The sequence below is a fragment of the Manacus vitellinus genome, unplaced genomic scaffold, assembly GCF_001715985.3.
Source record: "Manacus vitellinus isolate BGI_N305 unplaced genomic scaffold, ASM171598v3 scaffold_6_pilon, whole genome shotgun sequence".
Lineage (NCBI taxonomy): Eukaryota > Metazoa > Chordata > Aves > Passeriformes > Pipridae > Manacus > Manacus vitellinus.
The window spans coordinates 29,345,812-29,359,327 of record NW_021940750.1 but is presented as its reverse complement, the minus strand read 5'-3'; the positions used below and the strand labels follow the sequence as shown (position 1 = coordinate 29,359,327).

Below are 13,516 nucleotides of genomic sequence, written 5' to 3'. Positions count from 1 at the left end.
TATCAATTGATATTAATTACTACGCAGTTACCATACACTTATAGCTTCAAGTTTAAAGATTTTGCAGTTTAAAACAAACAAACAAAAACCAAACCAAAAAAAAAAAACCACCAAAACCCACAAGAAATGCACTTCTTGGTGCATTAAAAAGTGGCATGCACACATACTACCTACATCAAGGAAGCACAACTTCAGCTAGAAATCATCAGCTCAAATGTCTGATTCAAATCAGTATGTCTGAAGCCATCTGTTAAACCACGGCTTATTAATGTTAATTATTTTGGCTACAACAGTAATTTTCAGCTTTTTGTTTGTGAATTCTTATGAGTCTGTGAACTTACTTCTGGAGGCTGATGATGGGTAACTCAGAAAAACAAGCTATTGAGACTTATTGGCACTAGATTGAGAAACACTAAACAGAAATTTGTATATCTGCTAGCAGATTTTTATTGGTCAGAGAAAATAAAAGATAAGCCATAAATAACATCATCAGCCATGATGAAAGGGAGGTGTGGTGGGCAAGATATAAAGATGATTAATCTGTTCTAAACAAGGCAAGCAATTGCATGCTGTGAAAAATATATACAACACAAAGGTTTATTGTTTTAGGCAGGGCAATTATAATATGAAGACCATAATCACCAGTGGTTTTAGCAGTTAAAGAAATTTTAGTCAAAAGGAGACTACTTGTTAAAGTTAACTCACATCAAGCATTTGGAGGATTGGGCTCATGCTGATACAAAGATCAATCAAGTGGTGCACAGCTACTTGTAATTTTTACTTTTATTTCAGGGCACACTCAAACTATTCGACAAGAAGAGAAACAGTGCCACCTGCTGACATAAGGAATAAGCACTTGTAAGAAAAGCAAGTGTGTGGTGCCAAAACTCTTCCAGCCAATGTTTTTAAAAAAATGAAGTTCAGACTTCCCAAGAAAATAGTGTAGCCTTAAATTGTCTAGGCACATGTTTCTTTTAGTTTTGTCAGCTTTGAAGAATTTAAGATAGATTCCTAATCAGGGGAGAAGGAGTGGATGCCCTTAAAATGCTTACGGTGTTTTTGAGAATAAACTCTGTCCCCACCAAGCCACTGCACAATCCACAACCTTTCCCTTTAACAGACTACAACTCAAAATCCTTCTGAGTGTTACTTCCACTTCCCATAGCAAACATAAATTAATCTTCTCTAAATAAGCATCATGTAGTATTTCTTTTAGGCCGTACTATATTTTCACTTAGCAGAAAATTTAAGAGCCGAGTATGAATTAAGAAAGGAAAATCAATTTAGTACCTTCAGAAAAAATCAGACAACCATGGGATTGTGCTGTTTTTTATTGTGTTTTCAATGGAGAAATACATCATCTGTTTACAAAATAGCTCTTGAAAAATACAAGGAGTACAGATACTATAAAACAAAGCAAACTCCAGTCATGAGACACTACGTACATCATGCGAAAGCAACAGTCTGATCTCCAGGTTATGAAAACTAGAATTAAAAAGTCACTATACAGAAAGATTCCAAGTTTCCAGCTTGGCAAAACTTGGGTGCAGTTACATGAAACGTTTAATAAAATGAAAAAGATTTTTCCGATGTGTAAACAAAATGACAAGACTAAATTTGTGCCTGGCAATTTCAATCTAAACTCCATAGCTACACAAAATACACAGACAGCTTGTACACTTCAACTGTTAAGATATAACCTTCTTTGGGGGGTGGACGACAGCAGGCTGCACAGGGCAAGGAAAAGAGAAATATTGTATACTAGACATCTTAGACAAATGGCAAAAAAAAAACCCCTTCAGTTACTGCACAGCCTAAGTAAAAGATAAGCTACACTCTGACTTTGGAGAATTAATTTAGAAGGATAAGGGGAAGAGTGTAAGTAATTTAACTCTAACATGAAAGATGCACATGTAATAGGATGGAGCACAATGGGAGAAGGGAGCTCGTAAAACATGCTAATCAAAGTATGGGAAGTATGATTTGACATCCCACATACTTCAGACTTAAGTAATAGTAACATGAAGTTTGTTATCTACATCTGGTATTACTGTTGGTATCCCTCATGTTCCTCAAATACTGCTGTTCTTTGCCATGAGAGCTTCAGTTTTTTCAAAAGAAAAAGGCTGTTACTTTTTTGATAGGACTACAAGAACAAAAAATAGGAGTAAGAGAGCTTACTAGATGTCAAGTGCTTACTAGAAATATGATTTTTAAAAATTCGGTGTTGTTCAGTATGTAAAACTATTTCTGATGAGCCATCTAAAAATAAAAAGATTAAAATTCTTAGGGAAAAGTCTTTTTGCGTTTATTTAAAATTTGAAGCTTTTTAATGCATATAGGACCCTTATGGAGTGTACAAAAATCATCTTATATTTAGTGATTCAAAGGCCATCAAGACAGGTGTTGTATTTTACAGGCACACAATACTGATCTAAACACTTTAGTCACGGGACAAATTTTGAATTTGTGCCTAGAGGCCACAAAGTATTATGACTAGGTAAGAGGCAGGGGGGAACCCAAATGAGTACATGGCTTGTTTTTATTTTGTATAAATAACTGTTCCCCTATATGGTGCATACAAGCTGAAAAAATAATTAAAAAAAAAACAAAAAAAGAACATAAAATGCAAAAGCTTTTCCCAAGAAATAAAGGGATCAAAAAAGGGAATAAGGAGTTCAATTAGCTCAAAAGAAAGTTTATTTACTGTTTGATTGCTGATCTGTATGCACCTTAAAATAATCCTATAAATAAAAGTAGACCACATCTTAATCATGTCCCACCAATACCAAAACTTCCCAATTACCTCCTCAAGTTATAACCCCAAGATTTGACATTACATTTTAAAGACTTACTGCTGCTTGATGGCAGTTGAAGTAAATATACTATACACTTTGTTTTCAATGCATCACAGAATGTCATCCAATTTGCAAATTACTACTATTGAAGAGATTCTTCAATAAAATGAAAGTGTATCAGCTAAAGATCTAAAATTAGTCATACTCCAATAAAAAAAGTACATAAAAGTGCATTAAGGGATTCTTATGCCAGTTTAATCTCAATTTTGAAACAATTCAAACAAATTCAATCAGAATGTCAAATATGGCTACAAATAGTGTTCATGTTTTTAAAGGCAGTAATCCTTCGAAATATTTAATGCAACTGTTGCTAACACATTAATTGTACTCCTGGCTTCACATACTAACCTGGACTTCCAATCAAGCGGCAATTTTAGTCCAGAAAGGGAAGTGCACAAAATATACCTAAATCCACTTGCGATTATGTTCTAGTCTTGCACCCTCCATTCTCCTTTTTTTCTACCATTAGAAGACAACAGGTTGAGTTGGCAGATACTGTTTATGGACCCCTGAGGTTGTTTTTACCGGTTCAATCTCAATTTTATTGAATTCTTGATAACAGGAATAGGATTTGCAGGGAGAGCAGGGATATCTGAAAGGTCTGTACTGGGTGTTTTCTGAAAAGAAAAGAAGAAGTTTAGTTGTATTTTAACTTTGTAAATATCAAAAAGAAAAATTTTGTAGTAATTGGCATTAACTTTCAAAACCAAGATCTTTAGAAGACTTTTTAGGAATATACGAAGACAAGGATAATTACAAACCAAATATAGAAGCAGATATTTCCTTTGCCTACATAGTCTTTACTAAAGAAAATTTGTACAAGAGTCTTTGTGTGCACTACCCTTTTCAACAACTGCAAGAAATTAGCAAGTGCTGCAGATCAAGCTGAGCCTACTAATAACCTGTATTATAGTAAAACATAATATCCACATAAAAAGGTTGCTTGATCAGTGACATCTACTATCTGATCTACATGTTTAGTATTTAAAAATCCTTTTAACAATTCAGTGTTAAGTCTCTGCCCCTTACAGATGAGCGATGAAAAGCTGTCCCCAAAGCAAAGTATGTGTTTTCATACTGTTGCAAAGCAGTTTAAATTTAGTAGTAGAATGGCTAAGGCTTAAATAAGAGGGTAGGCCTAGAAAGCAACACTTTACAGTAGTGAGTTAAGCAGCAGCCTTGTTCGTGGGAATAGAATGTACTGAAGAAGTAGAAACAATAATCAAAAGATTTAGTCAAGCATGTACGTAACGATTTGTACCTTAGATGTGGTAAGGGTCTGTTAAACAGTTTCTAGGGGGGTAAGACAACTTAAGCAGATTTATGATTAGAGTAGATGATTGTTAATTGTTATAAACTACTGCACCTGGTTTGCTATAGAAACTGTAATTGTTTTAGCCGTGAGAATACATGTAAACTTGTTTATGTATAAAAGCTGAACTGAGAACGAGGGTCGTTGGAACCCTGTCTTGGGGCGTTAGCCCGCAGGTTCCCGGGGCCCCGAATAAAGCACCCATAAACCGGCACTTTGTTGGTTTGTGTCTTTGTTTACGGGCAACAATACATTCACAGTCCTGACTGTTGAAAATCTCTTTACAGTCAAATTTCCAGTTTTTCATATTGGTTTACACATTTATGAGAAAAGAGGTATGACAAACTTTACAAAACACGCTGTTTGAATGAGTTAAGAATTCCACCTTGACAATAGTCTGAACACTTTTTTCTCACTTAAGACTTAAATACCATTAAGCAAAATTGTATCTAAAGCCAACTAAAGGAAAACACAGAAAAGAAACTCTCTCAAGATTGAGTGTGATTCATTAATTTCTTACTTGCCTTACATGCTTCTCATGTTGGGATGGGGGTTTTATTACCTTCTAAAGTATTTTCTCTTCCACTGTGGCACAGTATTTGCCATCCCAATAACCCAGTTATTATGTATTACTTCACATCAAATGTTTTCTTATGTTATAAACAGTCAAAATTAATATAAGAAAAATTTTATACATGGGGAAAGTTGCATTAAAATGACTGTTCTAAAATGTTGCTTTATTAAAAAACAAACAAACAAAAAAAATCAACTGAGTTAACACTGGCTGATCAGTAGCAAAGCACAATGCAACAAGGACCCAGGGCAAAATAGCTCTGACCTCCTGCCTTGTCCCTGTCCCCAGTAACCCACTCTGGTCAGTCCTGATCTGTGGTTTGATATGTTACTATTTTCTGCAACATGGGCATTGTTTTAAACAAAGCCAACGAGAACACTGAAAAACAACACAAGAGGCTCACCATTCTTTTGTAGTTTCCAGATTACTTTTGCTACAACTACACAAGCTTTATACAATCACCCCTCAACAACAGGTGAAATAAACTTGGTGTACTTACTAAATGATCTAAAAACTTCCCTGAAGCAGTTCAGAGAGCCATGTAGCATCTACAGTTTTTCCCTATCTTGTTATCTTTATATTCAGTACTGTTCATATAGTTCAAAACATCCAATAAGAAATACTATTAAATACTATTGCAATAGATCTCCATTTTCAATCAATATATTTACTACACATCATTTAATGATTCAAGTGTGCATAAAATGCTTTATGATAGTGAAATTTTAATCAGTAGAGCACTAAGAGAAGCTTAAAAATGCTAGTAAGACAGAGATGTGCTCTCTGAAAGTTGTTACAAAAAAACCAACAGAGACAAAAATTTAAGTGAATGGCACAGAATCCTCAGTGTCTATTTATCCAATGGACCTTACACTTTTAACACCTGCAGTGAAGCAACACAGCTAGCTAAGGAATGACAAGATCACAACTTCTCTCTCATACCAAATATCAGAATCTGAAGTCACATTTCAGATATTCTCAACCTCTACCTCGATATCTTTGAGCAGCTGCTATTTAAAGCATTTGTTTCTTTGTTAGAAAGGATTATTCTGTGATGTGCAAAGCACAAAGGAATAAACTGAGCCCCTTACTTTGAAGGCACAATTCAGAAGAGCGAATCCAGCTTCAGTCAGTTTGTATGGTAAGCCATACATGTTTAGCTACAATGCACATTCAATAAGATCAATGACTATCTAAAACACAAAAATTGTGACAGTAACAAGTAGTTTTCCATACAATGGATTTATATTTAAAATTTTACATTTATTTTTAGCATCTGGACTCATTTCAATGCTTTCACCACAGATCGGTGCAAACACACATGGAGGTATTGCTTTTAAAAACAGTACCTGAGGAGCTTGCAGAGAAGTTGTCTGAAGAGTTTCTGCTTGAGAATTAACATTCACTTCTGTCTCAGGTTGCTCCTGAAAAAATTAAAAGTATCACCAAAGTTACACCACTTCCCATTATAAAAGCTACTTATATAGATCTCCACTAACCAGAATGCTTTATATTGTGCATATATAGCAAAAGGAAAAGGCAAGCATTGGTGCTTGCTGCATTGATACTCTTCCTTTTATAATGTAGGAATCACCCCATTAGAAACTGTTTCCCTGATTAGGAATTTGACATCAACATAAGCTACATCACTTCTCAGTTGTCACTTTAACCACTTAACATCTTTTATACAGAATCCTATAGGAAAACATTAATAATTCAACTCCATTAAGACAAAAAGTGTATTACCAAGGAAGATCACGGGAAAAGCTTCAGAATTTGTTGAAAATTCGACTGCTTTTCCACTACTTTTGCCACTCTGCCATAAAAGTTTTCCTGATGCTTTAATGGGTTCAATCAGCTTTCTGAATTAATAGATGAGTAGCAGAGCCTGTTTTTCAGGTGCAACAGTGACACTACAGGGCTAAAGCAGGACAATGGCACATTCTCATTTTAATAAAAACAGTCTGTTAGTTAAAATTGTACCATTTAGTAACCATACCCTAAAAAAAGTCTGCATTTCAATGGAAAAAAACCCTATGTTTATGTTAATTAAAAAATTTCATTCTTCCATTTCCTTCCATGTATATGAAGGACAAAAGATTTAGAAGAGACTGCCAGTAAAAGCTAATAGGATTACCTATGTCTTTTACATTGACCTGTATCCAGAGGATCTATTTTCGAAGCAAGGATTAAGTGCTTACATGTATTTTTGCCCTCACCTGTCTTAAGTTCAAAGAGATTTCAAGGTGACTACAAAACAAGATACAATTCCTCATTTAAGGGAGTTGAAGCTATAAACCAAAGCACTTTAACATGAGTTTGAGCATATTTTTCAGAGTTTTCCGAAGATAACAGAACATGCATATAAAAAACGTATATGTCCAAGTGGAGAGCTGCTATCATAAGGCTAAAGAGAGACTGCCACCCTTTCTGTTCACCACTAAGCAGAAAAATTGTCTGCTAAATTACAAGATACTGGAGGGGCACACTGAATCTCTGAAATCCCCCAAAGGTATGCTGTAACTTCATAAAATAATTTCACTGCCAGAAAAGATTTACCATCACTTGAAATATTTTTTAGTCTAAAAAGTGAACAAGGCAGCACCCGGCTTTGGGATTCTCAGTTACGTAGGGTAACTGTTCTTTAACTATCATACATTAGGCAAAACACAGCATATTGACAAATCCTTTACCTGATTTAACAAATTGATATATAAATATCATCACCAATTTTTTCACCTTGCCTAATACCATATGAATGACCAGCAAAGAAATCACAATTCCATGTGACTATGGACTCAGGGTCAACCTAGCCTGGCAGCAGGTAATGGACTGCAATTCATCAATACTGACAAACGTTAAGGAAATAACATCCGTTTTGATATCTTTACTGGAGAGTCTATATCTCCACACACCCTTAGTCATTCCTAGAGGGAAACACAGTAGTTTTCACAAGAAAGAGTCCCAATTAATATACACAAAATTATATGGTCTAGTCATAGATACCTTAGCTTCCATTTTTTCATGTTCATTCAAATCTATACAGCTAGTATCTTCACTTATTTCATCCTGCTGAAATGCAAACACAAACTATTACAAAACAAAGAATTTTTTTTAAAAAAATCAACAAGACAATAAGGTCATAAAGTGTTTTTGAGGACAGAATTAGTTGTAAGACTTAGCATGTTATAGTCTTACCAAAATAATTGCTTTTAAGACAAGAATTTAGCACCTAAGCATTTGTGCTAATGTAGTACATGTGTCATATGATGAATATCAACATAAAAGTACTAACACCTTAGCAAGTAAAAAATATCAAGCAGCAATGCAATCAGAGTAGGAATATCTGAAATCTGAAATATGAGAATCAGCACTCTGTGGGTGAAATGAATATTCAAAATTTTGAACATTGCTGTGGTATGATGTCAAAATCTCAAATACCTCTTCAATTTTAATTTTCTTAGGAGACTCTTCTTTATGGGGAGAAGATGTCCTTTTCACTGCTGTGACAGGGCTAGGCATTTTTGTTGCAACATTTCCTGAAGTTCTTGGTGATGGATTTAATAGATACGCTGAGGGAACAATTCTAGAGATGGTAGGCTTTGGTGGTGGAGAAATGGCTGGTTGTGTGGCAGTTTGAGGAATGCTTTCATTTGAAGTACCTATGGATAAATAATTTAAAGATCTTCAACAAGATGAGTTGGCACAATCATTTCAGTTCAATTATTGATATTTCTGGTCTCTATTCAAAACCACTGGTATCAAGCAGGCACCAAGGAAATGGTAGACTTAATGGTATAAGCATCAAGTTTGGAACAGCAGGTATGCATACACAGCACACTTTAGTTTCAAGCTCATTCTCGAGCTTGAGTGCACCCTCAGCAAGTCTGCTGACAACACCAAGCTGTGTGGTGCAACCAACACAACCAGAGGGAAGGGATTCCATCCAGAGGGACCTGGACAGGCTTGAGAGGTGGGGTAATGGAAACCTCATGAAGCTGAATAAAGTGAAGTGCAAGGTCCCACACCTGGGTCATGGCAATCCCAGATACACCTACAGGTTGGCTGGAGAAGTGATTGAGAACAGCCTTGAGGAGAAACACTTGGGGGGGATGGTCGGTGAAAAATTCAGTGAGGCAGCAGTGTATGCTCACAGCCCAGAATGCCAACAGAATCCTGGGATGCATCAAAAGGAATGTGGCCAGCACGTCAAGGGAGATGATACTCCCCCTCTACTCTGCTCTTGTGAGACCCCACCAGGAGGACTGTGTACAGTTCTGGTGTCCCCAACATAAGGACATGGAACTGTTGGAGCAAGTCCAGAATAGGGCAACGAAATCGATAAGAAGACTGGAGCACCTCCCCTACAACGACAGGCTGAGAAAGTTGGGGCTGTTCAGCCTGAAGAACTCATAGCAACCTTCCAGTATCTGAAGGGGGACTACTGGGAAGCCGGAGAGGGGCTCTTCATCAGGAACTGTAGCGACAGGACAAGGAGTAATGGGTACAAATTGAAAGGGGGAAATTTAGGCTAAATATTAGAAAGAAATTTTTTACTGTAAGGGTGGTGAGACACTGAAACAGGTTGCCCAGGGATGCCCCAATCCTGGCAGTGTTCAAAGCCAGTCTGGGTAAGACCATGAGCAAACTGGTCTAGTGGGAGGTGTCCCTATGACAGGAGGGGTTGGGACTAGATGATCTTTAAGGTCCATTCCAACCCCTTAACAGCCTATGATTCTGAGGGAGAATTCCTGTAGCAAACCCAGAGTAGCCATGTCAGTGACACTCTGCTTAGTCTAATTAACCCTGCTTAACAGTAGGCTATACTAGCACAGGCAAAGCTCTGCACTAATACAACTGTGTTATTCATGGTACCCAAAGAAGTTTTACTGCTTCTGTACTCAGCCACTGTGCATTGCCAAGACTACCTTAAATCAAATCCAAGAGCAGTTTGATACTTGCTTTGTCACTCAAAAACAAAGTTTATCGCTTCTCAGGCTTAGATACACAATGACAAATATGAAGTCATCACAGAGCATCAGATAAAGAACTCACATTATATACACAGTTTTGAAAAATGCTCCATATGACAAAGCTCTATCTCATCAATTGCCTACCTCAAACCAATAAGCACACATAGGGAGATGCTCCAGAATGAGAAAAAATATACTGAGGAAATTTTTCATTAACAACTATCGGGTGATTAACATTTTCATTAACCAGAATACAAGAATGATAAACTGATATGCTTTCAAATCCAAAAACCAGTCATGTCATTTAAGCTGAATTTAGTGCTCATGGACAAATTTACTCACACTGATGCACCTGTGACATGACAAAAACCAGAGAGAAGTAACACTCCACCATCCCACATGTCAAGAGTGAAATGAGAGATTTCATCAAAGGCTAACCAGTTGCTACCCTTTTCCATCTATTTTTGACTTGCTCCTTGTACACAGCTAAAGCTCCATCAAAAACAAGGAGTAGCTGACTCTGCTAAGAGAACATTTTCACCAGATGCTTTTATTCTTTGATCAAAGAGTCAAATTTTTATTTTTTTTTTAAGTAAAGTGTACTTTTTCTTGCAGAAAATGGAGGATAAAATCAGCACACACAGTGGGACATATCTGAACAGACATCAGTAAGGAACATGTGTTCTGCTTACATCTGAGTCTTTTTCATTCCTAGAATCAATTTCATGAAGCACAAGGAGCAGGAACAGGGAGCACAGACTACAGACAGTACAGATCCATCGCGAGTATAACTACAAAATGAATTAAAAATAAATATAAAAATTGCTCTTCCAGTTCTAAGTAGTTTTTCCTCATTTAACCAACTGAACTACAGACCTCCAACAGGTCATTGGAAAACTACTGCTATTGTGAATGGCAAATATAAATCCCCAAAAATAAAAGAAGTAAACATAATGGCATAAAATATTCCAGCATGATTTTCTGAGTCCTAAAGAAATTAGTTAACTCTGTGTATCAAGAAAAAAACGTTACGGCACATGCTAAGACTAGAAGACTCTCAAACTGTAAGAAAAACTTTCGTATAAACTTTACTAAAAAATCAATAGGAACAATATGCTATGCCATTTTACTTACCCCCTGAGCTTTCACTGGAATTTATTTGTGGCACAGTGACTTCAGAAGCCTGTGTGTTGGTCACAGATGCTGCTGTTACAGCTGGCGCAGGACTGCTTCTGCTAAAAAGAGAAAAATTATGAAATGCTGAACACAGTAGTAAAGCTATGGTGCTACATGGCCTGCCTTGTATGGTCAGCAACTGTAGCTGATATTTCACCTACATTACAGAGCAGAACTTACTAAGTCAGTAAAAAGATTCGAATGAGCACTGGCAATCTACTACCAAACTCAAGCAGTGGAAGCTATTTCAAATATTTAATTTAAACCACTTCAATGATGGCTTTTTAGACCAGGAAGAAGCTGCATTTTAAAAAAAGGTAAAAATTAAGGCAATATCTGCCCAAATAAGGTACAGGGAAAAAAACTATTTCCTGAAGGATGAAACAAAACCAGTGTGAAAAGACTAAATTCGAAAGTTTGGTTTTAATCTACACACACCATTATAACAATATTTCAGTCTGGAAATATTCCAAGGCCTTCCCAAGCAAAGGTCTGGGGCTTCCCATGACCAAAAAAAGGTTCTTTAATTAATTTTTAAGAAATTAGGAAGCAGCGTGTGTCTAAAATCAGCAGGCCAGTATCCACTTCAAGTGTGACATCCTAGATATCACAGACTTGTTTTAATAGCACAGTGTTTACCATTTACCAGGGAAGACTAACTAAATAAGTACTGGCAAAAGTACTAAGTTAAATGAAGTTCAGTATTTCATCCTACACAATGTCCTGTAGTATACACGTAATACTGCAGAATTGTAGGAGATCAATGATAAGTTCTCTTGTATAAAAGAACATGAGACTCTTGAAAGAAGAGAGTAAATGTGATTTATTTGGGCAAATTGGAGTTTAGGTAGGAAAAGACTTGATACAGAAAGTTAGAGTTAAGAAAAACAAATACACTTTGAAAATACAATGGAAAATTATGTTCCTAAATTTAATTTGCATAGATATCATCAGTAATAGCAGCAGTACTACTGACTTCCAAGACAGAAAGCCTAAACTTCTCTACTGCCTCATACTTGGATCCAAAACTCATGTAACACTTCCTCACCATATCACCTCAGTTTTCTGCTCACTACCTCTCATAGCCTCCTACTGCAGCACCCAAGTTTTTAGATCATTGTGCTCTTCTAAGCATTTTTACCCCATTTTATAATTCCTCATCTGAAGTCCAGTGCCACACTAACTATCCCTGAAATTTAAGCCTGCTGCTCTAGTGCTCCAATTGGAAATAAGAGTGTCAACAATCTCCAGTTTGGAACAGTCACAACCTGGTAACTGTACTCACACATGCAGTATTTGCCATGCTTTTAACACAAGTAATTCAGGAATTGAGAGCAGCAACAAGACTGAAAGTCTCCATTACCCCTGAGAACTTCCGGAACTGTTCAATGGACTCGTCTTCATAGCACTAGTAGGTGAAGGCACAGACGTGCTGTTATCACTGTCCATAGACAAGTCAAGACTGCTGTCATTCAGAGCTGTCAACCTGATCCCTTCTGTCGAATGCTGCAATCCAGAAGGCAAATTCCATTAGTCTAATTAAAGGTTTAAAACTCAATGAAGATTCAGGTAATTTCAAAATGCAAATATAAATAGACAATTTTCAAATCCTTTTACATGTAAGTAATTGACTATCCTGTCACGACAAGCATTTACATTTTCATGTTCACAACTCTGGTACAGATTTGTCTGAACCAAACATGTTCAAAACCAGAAACAGTTACTGTATTTCGTAATTGTGTTTTCAGTTTTATTTCAAGTTTCTTTGATTTTTGTGGACTTTCATTAGCTTTAAAGTAACTGATGTACATCAAAACCACAGTTAATAAAAAGAATTTAGAGACTGATTTGAACTTAGTCTGCAGAGAAAAAAGCCCTCCTTTGACACAGTACTACTTAGAGATGTATTACTAAATATTTACATTGTCCTCTAAAACAGATCTACGCTTGGTGTCAATAAAGACTTCCTATTCTTTAAAATAGCACTTGATACAGAACAGCTATAGACAGAAAAAGCATATTATTCAGATATACTTAACACAGAATACGTAACAGTGGTTTAGTTATCCAAAAAAACCAGCAAACCCGTAGTGCCCTCAGACTAAACTAATACAAAGCAGCAGGGATTTTGAAATAGACTGAATTGTTCAATTCAGTGTTCCAACCCCTTCTTCCTGGCTCCACTGAAAGTAAACAATATCCAGCACAGCACCTTAACTAAACACCACTGCTACCATTCTCATATATGGCCACAGGTTGACTAAACTATACATTGAGGGAGAAAATAATCCCGGCCAGACAATGGGCAACTTTCTGATGTTAAAATTATAATTTAATCTTTTACTTTTAATTAAAAGAGTATATGATATCAAAAGCTGCCAAGTTGCAGGTTGAAGAATACTTTCCTTGAAATTATCTCTAATGATTCAATATCAGTTACAGCAACATATCTCTGAAGAGACAAAAAGGCAGCAAACAGTTCAACATTCTACTCTGTTTCTATTTGATGATTTGCAATTTTACATTTAGGAAGGAGCCTGAGAGAAAAATCTAATATAAGAAAAAAGAGCTGGAGATAACAAGAATCCCTTGTCTGGCTGTTCTATTGTACTGTTACAGATGC

At 36.3% G+C, this 13,516-nt stretch overlaps 1 protein-coding gene across 2 annotated transcripts in view; it reads right to left on the bottom strand.

Moving 5' to 3' along the window:
- Positions 1–1,313: 1,313 nt before the first annotated feature.
- The window catches only part of PAPOLA (poly(A) polymerase alpha), a 36,736-nt gene continuing 24,533 nt past the window's right edge, over positions 1,314–13,516 (bottom strand). Inside the window, exons 16-21 of one of the 2 annotated variants that reach the window (XM_029964319.1) lie at positions 12,257–12,399; positions 10,852–10,949; positions 8,186–8,406; positions 7,751–7,816; positions 6,094–6,168; positions 1,314–3,475 (exon numbers count right to left, since the gene is read on the bottom strand). In XM_029964319.1, the coding sequence (XP_029820179.1) occupies positions 3,380–3,475; positions 6,094–6,168; positions 7,751–7,816; positions 8,186–8,406; positions 10,852–10,949; positions 12,257–12,399 (699 nt within the window). In that variant the 3' untranslated portion in view covers positions 1,314–3,379. Of the gene's footprint in view, positions 3,476–6,093; positions 6,169–7,750; positions 7,817–8,185; positions 8,407–10,851; positions 10,953–12,256; positions 12,400–13,516 lie in introns of both variants that reach the window. The other variant, XM_029964318.1, reaches the window with a different exon arrangement.